The sequence below is a fragment of the Capricornis sumatraensis genome, chromosome 10 (assembly GCF_032405125.1).
Source record: "Capricornis sumatraensis isolate serow.1 chromosome 10, serow.2, whole genome shotgun sequence".
NCBI classification, from domain to species: Eukaryota; Metazoa; Chordata; class Mammalia; order Artiodactyla; family Bovidae; genus Capricornis; species Capricornis sumatraensis.
The window spans coordinates 35,414,288-35,433,705 of NC_091078.1; the positions used below are offsets into that span (position 1 = coordinate 35,414,288).

At 46.1% G+C, this 19,418-nt stretch overlaps 1 protein-coding gene across 1 annotated transcript in view; it reads right to left on the bottom strand.

The window, feature by feature from the left end:
* Positions 1-600: 600 nt before the first annotated feature.
* MTR (5-methyltetrahydrofolate-homocysteine methyltransferase) overlaps positions 601-19,418 on the bottom strand; it is a 113,427-nt gene continuing 94,609 nt past the window's right edge. The window contains exons 25-32 of the mRNA XM_068982985.1: positions 17,263-17,361; positions 16,160-16,235; positions 12,784-12,939; positions 10,982-11,178; positions 8,266-8,466; positions 7,386-7,578; positions 5,866-5,978; positions 601-5,417 (exon numbers count right to left, since the gene is read on the bottom strand). Coding sequence (XP_068839086.1) covers positions 5,331-5,417; positions 5,866-5,978; positions 7,386-7,578; positions 8,266-8,466; positions 10,982-11,178; positions 12,784-12,939; positions 16,160-16,235; positions 17,263-17,361 — 1,122 coding nt within the window. The 3' untranslated portion in view covers positions 601-5,330. The remainder of the gene's footprint in view (positions 5,418-5,865; positions 5,979-7,385; positions 7,579-8,265; positions 8,467-10,981; positions 11,179-12,783; positions 12,940-16,159; positions 16,236-17,262; positions 17,362-19,418) is intronic.

The window sequence follows — 19,418 nt, forward strand, 5'->3', positions numbered from 1 at the left end:
AATGCCTCTCTCCTTGTCTGCATTCTCCGCTTGTGCACAGGTATCACCAGTGACTGTCCTTCAAAGCCTTTATCTGCAGCCACACTTGGCTCTAGCTGGACACAGGCACAGATGCTCAGTTCTCAGCTCCCATCCCCCACCTTTGCATTGCTGTGCTCTTTGTCCTTCGTTTAAAAAACATATTTGACACATAAAAAACATCTACAAAGTCAGCACCCCACATTTTGGCTTATTATTCCACTTTTTCCTTTATTATTTTTATAATAACATGTAATACATACAGAACTCTGTAATATAAAGCTAGTTGTGAAGCATAACATAATAAATAACCATAAACCTACAACCCCAAAACCTGAACATTACTAATAACCAGGTCTACCCATGTGTCTGTGATATCTGCTCCCTCTGTTTCCCTCTCAGAGGTGATTATTAGACTGAATTTTTTTTTGTTGTTTTTGTTTTTTTTTGTTTCAAAGCTTATATAATCTTTATTTTTTTATTTATTTTTTTTTAATTTTAAAATCTTTAATTCTTACATGTGTTCCCAAACATGAACCCCCCTCCCACCTCCCTCCCCATAACATCATTTTGGCTTATCTTTTTTTTCCTCACACTTTTAGTTTTACCATTTATACATGCATTGAGAAGATGCTCTTTGGTTTTGTGCTCAATAAAAATAGTCTCAATCATATCCTGGGACTTTTTTTCTCTTTAATATTTTCAGAGATTCATTCTTCTTGTCAGGTATAGCTGTGGTTCACTTATATTTTTACTACTGAATAATATTCCTTACTGTTAATACACCTAATTTACTTAAATGCTGTCCTATAGACAGGAAGGCATTTCAGTTTTTCCAGTTATAACTATCATGAAGATGTTACTATAAACAATTTTGTACATACCTCCTGGTACACAAATGAAGGTGTTTACTGGATACATAGCTGGAAGGTGGAGTCATAAGCTAGTGCCCAAAGTGTGCAAATGTTCAGCTTGGTGAGGTGTGGTTGTTTTCTAAAGCAGGGGCGCCTGTTTACACATCATGAAATGAGCTCACACGGATCTTCTTTAGCACCTGGTGCTGTTAGATTCCTTAACTTTATAAATCTTATGCATGTAACTTACAAGCTCATTGTGATAGTAATTTGTATCTCACAAGGTTTCTATTGATTTATAAGCCCCATGTATTTTCTCTTCTGTGAAATGCCTCTTCAAGTCTTTTTCATTTTTTTTCTTCTTTTTGATTTTTTAACATTACTCAAAAAAGCTTCATTTTTTAAATTTAGCTTTCTGACTCTGTGCTTGATTTTCTGCTCCTCGATAAGGAAAGTGCACTTGATCCTGTAACAGACATATACACCACACAGAAAACCAGGCCTGGCTGACATGTCTTTTTGTTTTAGACCACCTCATAAAGAACCTTAGGTCTCACAGCACAAACTCCTTGAAGCTGGCCTGGGCACACACCACATGCGGATTTTAGTGCTATCCCAACCTTCTTGGTATAAAGGTAAACAATTCTATCACCAGGGGTTAAGGACAGCCTAGTCTTGTTAAGAGGTTGTATTGTAGGGAAGCTTACAGCAGTATACCAAATGCTGAACCATCCTGAATGCCTCTAGATACCGTCCTGGGAAGAGGAAATCTGTTTTCCTATTATTTAAAAAATAGGAATTCTCTCTATATTCTTACTACTTCCTTCTCAGTTAACAGTATTGTAAATATCAAGTCTTGGTTTGTCTTTTTACTACACTAAATTGTTTATTAGCTTAACCTAAGTGCTAGTTTGAATATATTTGACTTAATCACCTTTCAGGGTTAGCATATGTCTCAAGAGATTTGCTCCTACCCAAAGATTTTTTTTTTCATGCAAACATTTAAATATTTGCTTTTTGCAATTCAGACCTTAATGTATTTGGGATTGATTGCTAGGTGTGAGGCATGAACCGAACTTCATCTTTTCTGTAAGGATAACCGTTGTTCTAAAACTACTTATGGAGTCACCCTTCATACTCCACTGATCTGTCATGCCATCTCATCATATCTCAAAGGTCAGCATATATGCATGGGCTACTTTCCAGGCTCCTCATTTCACTGCACTGCTCGGAACGCCTACCTCTGCACCACATACAACACAGACTCTACAATAAAACTTACTATCTTGTAAGTCTCCTCAACCTCTTCATCATAGTTAGAAGCACCCAGCTATCTTAGGCCTTTGCCATTCCACAAACATTTAAATATCTGCTCGTCACGTTCAGCAAAACCTCTGTTGGAATTTCTGCTTGAAATGGCATTGCGTCTACAGATAATTTAGGGGGAGATCTGACACCCTTACAACCTTCAGTATTCATGAAAAAGGCAGTTCTTCATTTGTTTCTACCTTGCTTCTTCACCTTTATACTTCAAGTCCCAAATGAGGCCTTAACCTAAAACACTGCCTGCCTTAACCATCTGGTTAAGGTATTGGGAAAGGTATTTCACCTTCCCAACTAAAAGTGTGTCTTTTATGTGCAAATTGGGGTGAGTTTGAGGTTTCTGTTGGAGTGATGGTAATTCTTCATTATTGAATATATCAAGAATTTGAGAAGAGTACGATGATACTGGGAGGTGCACTGGGTTTGAGGTGTCTCTTGTATATTGGATGCTTGCTATGCTATGTTCTTCAAGATAGAGGAGTCTGGATAAAGATACTGGTTTGATGAGATTGCCCACAGAAACTACATGACTAAGAAGGTAACTAGTGATGGAATCGTGAGGACCAGGATTTAAATGGGTAGAGGAAAAGAAAATTATGAAAGAAGCTAAGAAATAAGAAACATGTAAAGTTAACCAGAAGAGTGAATTCGGGAGGAAACAGGGAAAGACGATTTCTGAAGTGGTCAACACTGCCCAAATCCAGAGAAGAAAAATCACTAGCATAGCCAATGTTAGACCTTAACGGATCTAACAATTAAGAGGTCATTTATGACAGAAGAGATGGGTTTAAAAAAAAAACACTTAACTTCACTGAGTTAAGGAGAGAATGGGAAAAAGCAGTTGGCACAAAACAGACACTCAGATACTTGTTGAAGATAAGCCTGAGAGAAACGGAGAGAAGACAGGCTATTCTCTAAATGAGCCCAGCTGTGAAAGGAAGGAACGGCAGAATGTCTCAGAGGAGAAAAAGGACACTATGAGACCTGACCTCTACCATCATCCCATACACTGGCCTCAACCCCAAACACAGGTAAGCAAGCAAGCTTCCAAACAAGTGCTTCTTTAGAGGGAAAAACAGGTATGGGATCCCTAATGGAAAGGATGAGAGCGAGCGAGTGGATGTGAGAGCCGTGGATGCTGACAACAAGGTTACTTTCTACATGTGTGGGCAGAGACACAGAAAAGACTCCAGGTGCAGCATGGTCCCTTCCTGCCTTTGAGGTCACCTGACATAAATTACAGAAGGGGTTTTCCTCAAGCTAGCTTCTATATTCTTTAATGCAAATACAGGGGCTCAAACTTTAACAAATTGGTTTTATCTTTAGATAAAAGGAATCCATCACAGGATCAGATCAACAATACAATGAAGGAAGCCGTTTTGTCACATAGTGAGTTGAGAAAAGATATGGTAAACATTTAATGAAACTGGGAGACTCTTAACAACTGTGATTCAGATAAAATAAATTAAAATATTAGGAAAAGATTATTCTTTCTTATACAGAAGGATGTGCCAACACCTAGAGTAACAGAGCTGCTATGGAAGGGAAATAAATCCTCCAACTGAGCATCTAGGACAGATTAAATGGACCCTAAAGAAAGCATATAGTTCTCTTTTTAAAATAAAGCATATAATTCTCTCTTTAAGGGCCAGGGATGCCTGAAAAGGCATGTTACTCTTCAGGAACACATGTATATGCTAAGTTATGTAGGATTATCAATTGCTAAGCTTTTTCCCCCTTTCACCTCCAACATACCTGAGCGTATATTTGATGTAACTGCTTTGGGACGAGGCCAGCTTATACCACGAGGGGAGGGGGGACTGTCTTACAGAAAATGAAATCTGATGATGCTAATGACATAGAAAGTAGCTTCTCACTCCAGTCACTGTGTTCAACTGTGTTCCAGAAAGGGTACCTAGTATACTGAACCAGTCATTCCCACGTGCACTTCCTGAATGTCTTTTCACCTCCATCAATCTCTTATTCCCTTTCCTTGAGCACCTACCCTGTGCTGAGCTCTAGACACCTCCACAGAAGCTGCTGTCTATCAAGCTCTCACTATATGCCAGACCCATGTTACCTGCCTTACATGCGTTCTCTCATTTAACCCACATCTCATGCCCACAAGAGAGGAACTAGTATCACTATCCCCATTTTACAGACGGGAAAATTGTGTTAAGAGAACTGAAGTGATTTGCCTCTGGCGTACAGCAAGCACGTGGCAAAGCTGAACCTTGAATCCAGGTGTGTCTGACTTAAACCCCACGCTCTTCACCATCTCCCTGGAATAACCATGAACAAGTCCACGTGCTGGTCCCATACCGTACACGTTTGGAGTTGGGGCAGTGAAGAAAAGGAAGGACTGAGAAGAGTGAGGCTGCCAGTCCATCCACTCTTCACAGGACATGCAGCTGAGCCTGCTGAATTCTGGAAAACGACCCAAGGATGTTAACTACCCTTAGCAGCCACCCCCTTTGCCTACCTGCTTCTTCCCCCTCAGGGTGAGGGAATAGGAAATTGCGAGAGAACAAAATGCTTGGAGAATGCAACTGTATTTGACGCCAGGGCAGGCAGCCTGAGCATCTCTAATAAGCCTCAGGGAGAGTGTGCCTTTGGCTAAAGGGACGCCTTCAAGCATCTCCTTGAGGTTTCAGTAAAGGAAGTCTCCGGAGAGAGAGCAGAGTGATGCTTCTTCCCTATCATAGTAACTGCTCTAACCACTCAGATTTAAATGTCCCATTGCCCACAGCATCACTCTGTCAAAGGGTCACATTTTCTATTCAACTGAAGTGACCTCCTAGGTCTGGCATAAAAATGAAACAAGTCTGACTTGCTTTGAAATGCAAAAGACCTCCATCTCCAGCTTGTTCTAGTCCCCAAGGGACCAGGGACACCCCTGAAGTCTGACTCACTGCTCTTTATTCAAAGTCCCCTGGAAAACAGCTGCTTGTTTTAAAAGAACTGCAGGAAGACCCTGGCCTTCTACAAGGTCCCCTCAAAGGTCCACACCCTGGAGTGGTGCAAAGGGCAACCAGATGCAGATGGGCTCCTGGCCACTGCGCTGTTATGATTAAGGCGCTTTGGACCGTGTTTCCTTGAGGATCACCAAGTACAGACAGGTTAAAAAAAAAAAAGTTAGTCTGTATCATATCCCAAAATGGGTCCAAGCCATTTCTCAACCTCGGACACCGACATGTTCTTCCTCGAAGCATAATCCTCAATCTGCAAAAGATTAAAGGCAGTTTGTTAAAACAAAATGATATGACTTTGAGAACTAAAGTTCCCTAGCATTCACTAAGATACTCTAAGTACCTTCCATGTCTTATCTTAATATTAATAGTGATCCACTGAGCTAAGCAGAGACAGATATTTATTCTCTGGGCAGAAAAACAATATGTAGTAACCATCTGGTGCTTAGAGGCCTGGCTGGGGTGTGGCCGGGGGTGGGGGTGGGTGGGGAAGGGAGGGGAGGGTGGTCTATTTATACATGGGAGGACTAGAATTGGAGTAATGAGTTGAAACCAAAGCAAGACATCAGTGGGGGTAAATTTCTTCATCTTCTGCCTCTCATTTTATTCTCATTCACATGTAAAATAAAACAGGTTAACAGTTCCATTTAAAACAAGATAGGCACCAAGGGATGCCGCCTACAATGAAACAGCTAACTTACCTGATCCTTGGAAATTTTCCCCACGGCAAAATACTTGGACTTCAAGTTGGAGAAGTAAAGGCCAGATACTGCTGAAGCAGGTGCCATGGCCAGCGATTCTGTTAACCTAATGCCTGAGGAGAGCAGCATGAGGAAAAATGTGCATTTTTTCAGTGCTGAGACAGGCTTGCCAGTTGGTAGGCACCCAATAAAGTCTTATTTACAAGTGAGTGAGAGTGAACTTGTGCCTTTTAGGCGGACACATGACGTGGCATGAAAACGGTGAGCAGAGTAGTGCAGCAGACTCCCACCAAGGGGATGAACAGATTTAGGACATGCAGATCTCTTGCGACCAGGGCAGGGGTGGGGAGGAGGCCTGGAAGACCAGCTCTCCCCAGCTCTCCAAGATCAGTCACAGAGGCTACACCCGGGCCTTCTAGACGATGACCCCAACCCTGGAGTAGAGGGCACCATCTGGGCCTGCAGAGGCTCCTGTGGGGCCAAGGTCACTAAGGGATGACTGACGGCTGGGCCCCACTAAGCAAGAGCCCACGTCACGGCTACCTAGTCTACATCATTCACTTTCTGGACGAGGCAACAGAGCAGTGTGAAGGTGAGGTGCCTACCCAGCTGGCTTATGGGCCCTAAATCCCCACCTCCTGGCTCCTGAGCCCGTGCTTTTCCTGCCAGCCCAGATTCAACAAGCCCCACAGCTCCCCACATGCACCTACATTCTTTTATTCTCCAGTGTGGCTGGGATGCACTAACAGTAGTACAGATATAAAGAGGGAGGGAGTGGAAGGGAAGAATGGGAGTTCTGTGAGACCAAAGTCTAGGGATGCTCCTCGAAGGAATGGAAGGACAGAGCGATGTGAAGTGTCTTACTAGAGGTTACAGAGGTCACTCACTAGTGGAGAGGCTGAAAACAGTAATACACGTGTATTAGGGAATGGGGTAGAAGATGTGTGAGATGGTATGAATCAGCTAAGCTCCCATCTGTTGTAGTGAAGAGAAAAAAATAAACTGATAAACTTAAATGTGGAGATGTTAAGACCACCACTCGATAATATGGAGGGAAGAGGTCCCATTTCTGCAGGACCTCCATGTGCAGAAATTAAAATGTGTTTCTTTTCCTCTTATTGGAAAAAATAATGCTATGGAGGTGAAGTGCTAGAACAGACTCTGAGCAGTGAGGAAAGGGCTTCCTCGGTGGCTCAGTGGTAAAGAATCTGCCTGCAATGCAGGAGCCGCAGGAGATGTGGGTTCAATCCCTGGGCTGGGAAGATGCCCTGGAGAAGGGCAGGGCAACCCATTCCAGTATTCTTGCTTGCAGAATCCCATGGACAGAGAAGCCTAGCAGGTTACAGTCCACGGGGTCACAAAGAGTTGGACACGACTTAAGCACGTGCACGCTGAGGAAAGACGGGACTGGGGATTTTGCCATAAGCCCCTCTCCATGTTTCCCCACCACCCCTTCATGCCTCTCCTTCGCTACTGTGCGTGTCACCCGAGGAAGACTCACGCCTCTCTCCAGCCCTGACCTGTGTGCTGCTCCACGTCCGCCAGCCTCCACATGGTCAGTTTCTCAGTGTGGTCAGGCTGGCTGGGATAGCCTGGCGCCGGCCGGATGCCCTCGTAGCGCAGTCTCCGCAGGTCAGCCACAGCCAGCTGCTCACCACTGCAGTAACCCCACAGCTCCCTGCGGACCCGCTCGTGCAGCTCCTCAGCGAAGGCCTGGGACCAGGACATGGAACACACAGCTCAGGCAGAGGTGGGAGCCCCTCTCCTGCCTCCATCCTGCCTGCTATCCGGCTCGCCCTGCAGGCAGGGAAGATCCGCAGAGGGACAAGTGACAGCCGACAGTCCCCACTCATCTGCAGTGTCCCCAGCGGCTCTGGGGCTCAGTTTTGGTCTCTGTCTGGGCTCTGAAGGATCACAGTCCATGATCTGAGATCTGAGGCCCTTCAAACTTTCTCCTGACTCAGGTTCTGGTTTACGGTGGCCAGGAGGTGGGGGGATCGTGACAGTGGCCTCGGGAAGAGGGAAGTGGCCCCCACAGCCACACAGGCTGCCCCACCCCACAGAGGAAGATGAGGGATCTACGGAGGAGTCCAGCATCAGAACCAGAAGCTCTGAATCAGAAATCTGTTTGGCCCCCCGCCCCCTTTCTCCCCTCCCCCCCCCGCCCCCCGCTCTTCTGGGAAACATGTATCAAGGCTCTGGGGGCCGTTCCAACTACTGTGTTGCTAAAGGCTGCTCTGTGCCCAAAGATGAGGCTTGACAGCAACTCAAGAATTCAAGATTTAAGAGTGCACGTGTCGTCAGAGCCAGGAGTACACACGCACACACATGCATAAACACACACACGCCCGTCCCTGGCTCCTAGCCCTGGACCCTGGCCTCCAGGTACCAAAGTTCTACCTCGGCCAGCCGGTCCCCCAGCGCCTTGACCATGATGCTGCTGTAGTCATCACACTCCTCCTCGTAGGCCTTGCTCAGCTCCTCCACCCCGAAGCAGGCAACAGCGAACAGGCCCAGGTAGTCGGGGATGCCTGAGTGCAGAGGGGCGATGAAGTCCGAGAGGCAGAGGTACGGGTCCGAGCTGGCAGAGTCCTTCTCGGCCTTGAAACGCAAGGAGTGGGTGGAGCGGCCATTAGCATGGATGTGGCGCTAACACCCAGCAAACAGCAATCTAGCATCTTCCCATGAATACAAGCTTCAAACGGGGCTGTCTGCTGTGTTCACCCCAGTATTTAGAAGAGTGCATGATATATAGAGTGTTCAATAAACACATGTTGAATAAACAAATGGAACGAGGCTTATATGATATGACATACACACATAGTTGAAAAACCAGTTAACCTCACACACTCACAAATATCTGCTGAATGCCTACTGGAACTGGAACCCTAGATAGTCACGTAAGATTTTTTTTTTTTCCTCCAAAAGTGTTGTCAATTAGAGGTCAACATTAAATCCTGAAGTTACGTTCAAATGAGGTCCACCTGGTGTATAAGCCTCTACTTCGGACAGAAGCAGTTCAACAAACGGCCAAGGTCAGCAACACAGGGCCACATGCTGCCAGCCATGGGTGGTGGTGGGTCAGGTGACAGCTAAAGACACTGATGGGCTAGCCTGAAATTAAACAAAGCAGGATCTGCTGCTGGGGTTCTCTCCTCAGGCCAGGCAGCCATCCTCCCTGTTTTCCATCTCCAGCTGATGACTGACTTCCTGCTGCTAAGCTGACAAGCAGTCTTACACGTTTCACAATCAACACATTTTTGCTGAGAAGGTAAATAGTGAATGGCTAATATGTACTGAGTGCTTACTAAATATCAGGCATTAGCCGGTGCTTTATATGAACTAATTAATTAAATCATCTCGATAACCCTGTGAAGTAAGTGATACCATCAGTTCCATTTTACAGACAAGAAACTGAGGCAGCGAGGGCTTGAAGAACTAGTTCAAGGCCAGAGAGTCGCAGGTCAGATCCACAACCAATGCTCCTGACCACTAGGCAGCACTGCTTAGGACAGAACGAATAATCAGTAAGCAGCCAGCCAGAATCTTCATAGTTATTTGCTTGCCAGCTCTAGAAACAAGTACAGTTTAATCAACACTGGGCAGAAAATGGTTAAGTGGCTACAGGCAAGAAGGCAGTTGGCAAAGGCACACGGGAATGTCATAGACTCAGGGCCAGCCCCGCAGGGAGAAGCTGCCTTCCCGCTGTACTCTGCCCGTCAACTGCTCTTTGCTAATAAAAGCCGGAGGGAGAGGCAAAGCTTCCTGGCACCATAAGGAGAGACAGGTCATAGAGCCCACAGCACTTTCAAAGACACAGTGATCAGAGCCACTCAGAAGAGAAGACCCCCCAGTGCAGTGAGTCGCCACAGTCAGAATTTCCCAGTGTGCTGGAAAAAAAGCACCTCCTTAGAAATATCTATCCAGGTAAGTATATACGTACTGAGGTCATTACATTAAAAGCCCTAATACCGTCCATTATAGACTGTCTGGACAGGAATGGTGCTGGGTGTAAAAAGAGATCAGAGGACACAGGACTGAAGGAGGGAACTTCAGGCCAGGGAGGAGGTTTCTGAACTGAGTTACTTTGGTAAAAGGAAAGGCACTAATTCCCTAGTGAGGCGGGGCGAGAACTTAACATCAGAATCCTCTTGTGTCTTGTGGTATCTGAGCCTGAGTGCACAATGAGGATGTGCCGGGCCTGGGTGCACACAGCAAGGCTGTACTACTCCCATTTAACTTGTTAAGGTACCTTTTAATGTCCCCAGTTTAAGGATTCCCTCAGATGTTGTTACAGCTAAAATATCCGTCATTATGAATTATATGGTGGTTATGATGAAAAGCAATACTATCATTTTGAAGGACTGAGAATGGTAGTTAAGATCTTGCAAAAATAACTTTCTACCACCCTGTGTTAATGACTGGTGAATTCTGGTTCCAGTTGATTAGGACACCTTGGTTTTTTTATAGCAGCTGAAGGGACATGCTTAAAAGCTTGCATGGTTAAAAGTAGGGGCACAGACAGGGAGCCATGTGCAGAAGAGCCTGGTGTGGGGGGTGTGGACAGGCTGGGCTCCCTCCAAGCTGTGGGGCTTAGTGTACTCTCCACAGGCCTTGGTGTTCTCCTCTGGACATAGACACTGCCTTCCGACAAGCTGAGCGGAAATTAAACAAAGATGGTTCATCAAGTGCCCTACTAAGCAGCTGGCCCCCAGCAGACATGCAGTGGAAGTCTGCTCCCACCTGTTTTCTCCTTGAGAAACGGGGCCACCAGCCTTGTTCAACAACAGGCCTGGACCCAAACCGACATTCTTCAGCAAGTGAATATCCACCTGTGTGTGATCTCGAGGCAACAGCAGCATTTCCCCTCACCCATCCAAACTGACAGGAAACACCTCCCTCCTGCTGGTGCCTGAGGCCCAGCTTCCAAACCCATGTTGCCCCATTCTCTCCATCACAAAGCCTCAGGCTCAGGACTGCAATGGGTCATCTGGGGTGAGGTGGGGCAGAGCCATGCTACCACAAAGCTCAGACTTATGCCAATCTTGTTTATGATCGTTCAGTGCTTAAACCAAAAAGGAGGGCTCCGTGTCCGCCGGCAGCATGGCCTCCATACCTGCTGCCTGAGCCCGTAGAAGGTGGCTATGGGCTCCGAGGCCTGTGGCACTGCGCCTTCCGCGTACAGGTGGATATCATCCTGAAGGCTCTGTGCTGGCCAGAACCCAACCACACCCCTGGCCTGGAGCTTCTTCTGACTGATCAGTGCCTGGAGCATATTTTGGGCATCATCGTAGACCTTTTTGGCCTCTTCACCTATTAGGAAAATATAAGAATTCACTTAGAGATTCAGCAACACTCATTAAAGAAAGCTTTTTAAAACCACTACTTCTCTCCAGTTTCCCTCCTTATTCCTCGCTTTTCCTCTCAAATACTTTAAGTCAGTGTTTGCAGTCAGCACCGCCTCAGGTGCAGCAGCTGAGGGTTCAGCGGTTCTGCTAAGTACAGCTCCCAGACACAGTCAGCTCAACCAGCTAACACCACTCATATTTTTCCATTTAACAAAAGGCAGGGTGCCAGCTCTCACTCCCTGCAGTAACGTGTCAGACAGAGTGACACAAAGCAGGCCAGATCCTCCCATCACCGCGTTCCCTGTGCACAGACAGCGCCCCTGACCTCACCGTGACCCCCGGGGTACAGAACAGCCTGCAGAGTGAAGTGGGGTTCAGGTGCTGCTCCCAGGCGGCACCCGGCAGGGATCCCGCAGGCCTCGCCTGGCTACGGCGGTGCCAGCAGGGCCTCAGTGCCTCACCAGGGCCTGGCCGGCCGGCTCTGCCTTGGCCTCTCTATTGCCCCCTGTGATCACTCCGGAGCACTGCAGAACGAGAGCCCCTTTCTCACCACTGCACCCTGGGGAGCCTGAGAGCTGCTGTATCCCAGCATCCTAATATGCACCTCAGGGATTCCTCCAGGAAGAAGGCAAGGGGCGGTCTCTCAGGCTCCCCTCAGCCCTAAACCCACATGTCCAGCAGTCCACTCCTCATCTCGCTCTGAGCTGGCTGTTACTGAATCCTTTGAAGGGCTTAGCCTTCATGGGCTTAGATCCCATGTCTCTGAGGCAGGGCTGGAAGAGAGAAGCAGATTATCTATCGACTGGCTTGTTGCCCCCAACCCGTGCTTCCACTGGGCACAATGGACTCCTTGCCATTCAAATCAGCCCAAATGCCCGTGCCTTCCTACTCGGTCTCCTCGGCCTGGAGGGTCCTTACTTCATCACCATCTCACATTCCCAGTCCCAGTCTCAGTAACTGCCACTTAATCTTCAAAGAGCAGTTCAAACCACCTCCTCCAGGAAGCCTTTCCTGATCTTCCAGTTTGAGCTTGAGCTCATCTCCTGGTGTGGTGTCCACAGAGGCCCAGGCTTCGCCCTGAAGCAGAAGCCCGGTCGGTCATACGGGAATCACCCTCCACTGCTGCCCCAGCCAGCAGGTACCAGATGGCAGCCATGATACGTCTTCTCTTGGATCCCAAATGCCCAGCAAGTAATTGATGTCAACAAAGATTCAGTACAGAATGGGTAAGCGAAATGCCAAGTTTAGTCAGTGAATAACAATCAACCCAGCAGTTTAAAAGCCATCAAAGGACTGAGCAGGTAAACAATATCCTATATCATATTGTAACAGTGAACTCTAGGAATCTGCTGGAAGTCCAGGGTTTAGGACTCCATACTACAAGGGCCCAGGTACGATCCCTGGTCAGGACCCCACAAGCTTTGAGGTGCAGCCAAAAGAAAAAACAAAAAAACAAAACACTCCATCTGGCATAATCCAAACCCACTGCTCCACTAGCTATTTTCATCTTTAAGGGCCCAAGATGATGTTTTGAATATCAGAGCAGGACGGAAGCACTTATGGAACTAACCTACAGTTTTGTCATCAAATATCTTGGGAAAGCCTCGGTTTGGGTATTTGCCCCGGAGCTGCCAGACATCAAAGAAAGGCTTCCAATCAATGTAGTCCACCAGCTTCTGCAGGTCGTAGTCTTCAAAGACTCGAGTCCCGAGGAACGTGGGCTTCACTGCGGGAAAGGAGTGATCCATTAACCCCAATGATGCCAGGGCAGGCCTGTGGCTCAGCACCCTTTGTGCCCAGAGCCACCTATGAGAAGCCTTCCTGGCCTCCTCCTTCCTGCTCTGTTAGCTCCCATGCCCTGCCTCCCTTCTGTCACCCAGAGGAGTGGTTTTACAAAGAGGGGAACTCGAAATTACTGTGGAAAAGGCCTAATTCTGCAGCACATCTTAAATAAAAGTCTTCTTCCCCTGCAGCTGATTGACTACATCACCCCTGGAAACTTCCCTCAACCCCTCCCCTCACCCTCGCCCAAGAAATAAGGCAGACTGGGTTCACCTTCACTTGTAGAGAGGAAGATAACGCTAAAAGAAAACACAAAGGAGAAAGACACATAGAAGCAGCCATGTCCATCAAGTTTTAAAACATGATCAAAAAAATAAAAAAATAAAACATGATCAATAATCTATATTGCCTACTGATACACATGGGCTTCCCTCATACTCAGTTGGTAAAGAATCCGCCTGCAATGCAAGAGACCCTGGTTTGATTCCTGGGTCGGGAAGAAACACTAGAGGAGGGATAGGCTATACCCTCCAGTATTCTTTGTCCTCCCTTGTGGCTCAGCTGGTAAAGAATCCGCCTGCAATGCAAGAGACCTGGGTTCGATCCCTGCATTGGGAAGATCCCCTGGAGAAGGGCTAGGCTACTAACTCCAGTATTCTGGCCTGGAGAATTCCATGGACTGCATAGTCCATGGAATTGCAAAGAGCTGGACACGACTGAGCAACTTTTACTTTCACTGATACATATACACATGATCAAAGTCTAAGGGAATGCATGGAAACCAGGCATCAGGTTCAGGGTCCTGCCAGAGAGGCAGGGGCTCACAGGGATTTCCACTATGTATTGCTCTGTCTTTTAAAAATGGGCAGTAGGTTACTTCTTAAGTGACTGGTAGGGGTACATGGATATTCAATACATTCTTCTTTACACTGCCTTGTGAGTCATAAGTGAAATACTTGTGAAGACTTCAGAGACAGACGGTGCCCCTGGGCTTCCTGGACATCACTGCTGCCCCCCGTGCCGCCAAGCCTGGGGTGGGTCAGGCCGGTGTCCAAGGTGATCACTCTGCTGCCCGCTTCCCAGCCCTCACATCCTCAGTTTCCTGATCTGCAAACAGGGATCAGAGAACTTAAACTAAACCACCATGCTTTGGTGCTCAGTGACAACACAGGAAGTCTCAAGAGTGTTTTCCTCTCACTAGGTAGCATAAGTGAGAGGTCAAAGTACAGGCAAAGTATGCGCAGCTTCTTAATTTTGCCTGGAAATCTCTACCTTTTTATACCACTCATGGGAGTTTTTTCCCATGTGTTCCTGGTCATTTTTTTTTACTATACAGGACAATCCCTTCCTTGTAAGTATTTTATTCTGCTGATTTGTTTGGCAATTAAAAAGAAACTACAGCTGTTCTCCTGACTCAAGTGTCCTCTTGCTTGGAAAGACAGGGAAACACTCTGCTTCCGGGTGACTGAAGGGTGTTATTCTTGAATGAGTTTGTTGGTCAGAGCTGGAGGTTTGTTTGAGGTTCCTAGGTTTACCACCAAAGACCTAGAAAAGAAGAACCCTTCCTTTTCCTTTTATTGACTTCCTGAAAATATGCCAGGACTGGGCTGTCCTTGAGGGGCCCTGCAAGGGGGTTTGGAGAAGGCAATGGCGCCCTACTCCAGTACTCTTGCCTGGAAAATCCCATGGATGGAGGAGCCTGGAAGGCTGCAGTCCACGGGGTCACTGAGGGTTGGACATGACTAAGCAACTTCACTTTTACTTTTCACTTTCACGCACTGGAGAAGGAAATGGCAACCCACTCCAGTGTTCTTGCCTGGAAAATCCCAGGGATGGAGCAGCCTGGTGGGCTGCCGTCTATGGGGTCGCACAGAGTCACTCATGACTGAAGTGACTTAGCAGCAGTAGCAGCAGCAAGGGGGTTAAACAGCTCTTGAAAACTGCCACCACTGCCGCCTGGAACTGTGGACCTTGAGGGAACTATTTCTACTGAGATGTATTTTGGACATTTGACTTGACTAAAATAGATTTTCCCTTGTGATATTTTCCCAATTTCATAGTGAAAGCTGAAGACAAAATCATTAATTGGGCTGGTATAGTAATGCATATTTTTCAAAGGTTTATACATAATATCTTATTTTATTCTCACAACATTTCCATAAAGTAACTCCTTTCTCACATATTAGAAACTGTCGCACATGGAGGTAAGATGTTCAAGGTCACTCAGGGATTCAGAGCCAGGAGCCAAGTTGGGATTAGAACCCAAGCCTCCCGATTCCCCATGTGCCTTCTTCACACTAAACGCAGCTGGACTAAACCTAGAACCCAGCTCATCTACATTTTTGGTTTGATACCCATCATTCTGCTGAGCATGTGTAGAACATGGATGAGATGAGCCATGGAAGCAGATTAGAGGTATCACCTTGGAAATATGGATTCGATTAATATAACCCCTGTTCACCCTGTCTCAGTTTTACATTCATATCTCATGCCTCTCTGAACCTATCAAAATATCTTACACCTTATCGTGAACACCTATGCAAGGCAAGAAAGGTTAGAAACCAGAAGGGAAAGAAACCAAATTAAAGAAATCAAAAGAGGGAAGCGTCTGAGTGAGAATAAGAGTGAACAGAAACAGAAGCGCCTGCTTTGCCGCGATGTTTTAGTCTCTTCAACACGCAGGAATTTGCAGTTTCAGACATTCCGTGTCTGTACTCGGGCCGGCTGGGACCCAGGCCAAAGCGGTGACACTGCCATCTAGGCAGGTCTCTAGAATGGCTTCCAGATGAAGAAGGCCCACTCAGGCACAGCACAGAGGCAAGAGTACGGTTTAGAAGACACAGCAGAGATTGAATGTTAGTAACCTTTCAAGTTATCACTCGAAATTCCATTTCTTCAAATTAAAGTGGAGATAATAACACATTCATTTTCGGGTTGTGTCAAGGACTCAGAGCTGCTGCAGTTCAATCTCAGGACAGTGTTTGGTTCTCCATAAATGGCACCTACTGACTTTCACTTTCAATCATCATTGTCGTTCATCATCACTACTGAACATAATTAAGAGTTTCCAGCTGCCTGTTTGATTCTGCTGACCTGGAAATGCAAACCTCTCTTCAGCTCAGAGCTATCACATGTGCTTTTCTCTAACCCATAGCCCAACAGACCTGGAGGAGGCTCTGACAGCCAGTCAATATGGAAACCATTTTCTCTAGCTTGCCTTAAGGTTAAGTATCTTCTCTCCTGTGAAAAAATAAAAGTTATTCAGTCAGAGACTTAGATTTTCAGCTGCTATTATGAAAGTATGTCCAAGGAAGCTAGTAAGTATATTTTACAAGAAAACAAAAATCCATCTTCTAGAAAACTCTTCCTGTTGCATCTAAAATGGCTTCACATCAGCACCAGAACAATAGAGAGTGCAGATGCAATACACGTCCAGTGCACGTGGGTGCACGAGTGCAAGGCAGGCCTGCAGCCACAGCGGTGAGGTGAGTAAGCGTGCGATGGGCAGACTCCTGCCCGGACTTTACCTGAGGCTGGGGCTCACTGGGGCCACCGACTGCCCTGAGGCCCAGGAGTCAGAACCAAGAAACAGCCAACTGTGGGCAGATTAAGGAGTGGGCAAGCCAACCAGTGTCTTGGTCCAGCCAACACCTCAGGAACATATTCCCTTCTCACTGTTGGTCATCACAATTCACTTACCAGGCCATCCCCAAAATGCATCCCCTATCCACAACACAAAGCCCAGTAAGCAGGTAACCAGGAAGAAATATCCTGACAACCTCCAAAGAGTAATCATGCCCGACCTCCATAGATCCCCTGAAGCTCCTCTAGAGAAGGACAGTTCTCGAATTCTGCACAGAGAGTGTTGGATGATCAGGGAGAGAAGCTTACAATGTTCCTAATGTCTTCATTCTCTTTCATTATTTCCTTAAGAATAGGGATCTGTGGGAGTCATTTAGGCACACTGTCTCAGTTCCTGTCTTGCTGCTGCCTCTGAGCTCATGTTTTATTCATTCTCATAACTCGGGTGGCAAACAGCACCCAACACCTACCGCTTACTCAATATATGTTTGGTGGAATAAATAAAATTAATTTCAATATAGCCAAAAATTATTGGGAACAGTAAAGAATGCTGATGTGAAGCAGAAAGTAGGACTTTTCTAAAATGATCCTAAACCTTCCTCTCTTCCAACAGCAAAATAAAGATAATAACTGTAGGATTGTTCTATTACCCAACCAAGAGGGGGGACCTGTTTTTGTTACTTACCTTGAGAGACTCATAATGGTCCTGTCTAATATCTTCATATTCTTCCAGGATCTCCTCAAAGTACTCATCTTTTAGATTCTCATCTAACAGTTGAGAACACTGGAAATGCAAGATCAAAATTCAGTAACCACAGAGCAGCAAAGAAGATAAAACGGGCATAACAATGGTCAGTCCTGAGGTCACAACCTTCAGGAAGCCTTCCCACGTTAATGTCATTCCCTCTCCCTTTACCAATCATGCTAGTTTCTGCCTGGCAATGCAGTAAAGGGTTAACTCAGTAGGCTGGGGACGTTTCAGTGCTGCACATTCTAAAGAGAGGACAGCTCCTGTGAGATAAATACTAAGCCTTCAGTGATAAAGTGTCTTTGTCTACCTGGGGCCTTGGGCTATCCCAGATTGTTTATGCTAACAATGTGATTTATGGTGGGGGACTTGGCTTGTGCTCTGTCTGACCTCTGGAGCGGTTCAAGACTAAGTAACCAAGGTCAGTCAAGTGAGCATGCCACACCCACATGACTGACTTCCAGTAAAAGCCCAAGGCACCCAGGCTCTGGTTAGCACCCCTAGTTGGCAATGTTCCATCCATGCTATCACACATCATTAGTTGAAGTATCAAGCCCTGTCCATATGACTCCATAGGGAGAGACACCTGGAAGCTGGTAACTGGCCTTTTCTCGATCTCACTCAATTTTAATCTGTATCCATTCATGGTAATAAACTGTGATTGTGAGTTTAACAGCATTTCTGAGTTCTGGGGATCCACAACACACTGGGTAGGTACCCTCTCTTCAGGGTTTCAAAGATACTCTGTTCATCTCTCCATCACTGCACTGTTCACAGGTTTCCAGCATCTGTCTATGTGTCTACTTCCCTTACTAAGACAGGCCCTTTGAAGGTAAGACTGCACACAGAAGGTGCATCCTCACTGACTGTTTGCTGACAGAATGAGGCTGATCTTCACAGTCAACCATGAACTTCTGCTAAAACAAGAAAGGAAACTGATTGGGAAATGTGAGGCTACTCAGTAAACTATAAAACAGAATCAGCCAGGTATATTTATGACTATGATTACCAAGTTGGTAGAAGAATCACTGCCACCAACGCTCAAAATATAATTACCAAGAAGAAAGACATGGTTGCCGCTAATCACATCAGTTCCAAAATCACAGCTCTGCCCTATCCCTGCATCCTCCACAGGATTTTCTAACACACACACAGGCAGGGAAGTTCAATATCGTTATTGGAAAGGGAGGAAGTTAGGCTGGATGACAGCTACCGTGCCCATCAGCTTTAAATGTCTAGAATTCTATGTGAATTGCCCAAGTATCTCTAATAACAATCCAATGACCTGTGAGTGAGTATAAGACCAAATTGCTTTATTAAGGAACAAAATCAGAAAAGGCCATTGTGACAAGCCTCAAACTAGGCCCCCAAATGGTATTCACATCAGTCTTACATGACCCTCGCCTCAGTGGAGTTCTCCTTTAGGAAACTCAGCAGAGCTCACGAAAACAAGAAGGAATGCCTACTCCCGAGTCCCCAAAGTACATGCAGTCAACACTTTGAAGATTTTAAAACATTGTTACATTCTGCTAGATTTTAAACTCTGGGAAAGTAAGCCCCCCTATTTCCAGAACTTGACAGCACCCAGCAGGAACTACTGGGGAGATGGAAGGTGCTGCTTCTGTTGGCTGGCCCCTTCCACACCCCGCGTGGAACCCCTGCTCCCAGAGGTATGGTGACAAGCCCCTTCCTGCCCAGGCTGACTTGCTCAATGAGAACAAGTTCATGGCCAATTATATGGGCTGTTCCATATGATCAATCACAAAATCAGAGTCAACCTGGGTTTTCATGCCAACCATCAGACACAGTACAGCTTTTCTTTTCCTCTTTTTCTTTCTCACAGCAAATTACAGCACAATAAGAGGGAATACACTGAAAATCAATTTTGGCATCTTGTTTTTTATTTTAAAAAAAAAGGAAAAAAGCAAGGGGGCATCCCGCAACCTAAATCTCCAACTATTAAGCAGTTACCATGTTTTGGAATCTTCGAAATAAATACATGAGACAGTAGCCAGAGCATAAGCCTGTGTCGTACTCACTGCAGTGAGATCAAAAGACTCTAAACCAACTATCAATCTAAACAAATCAACCTA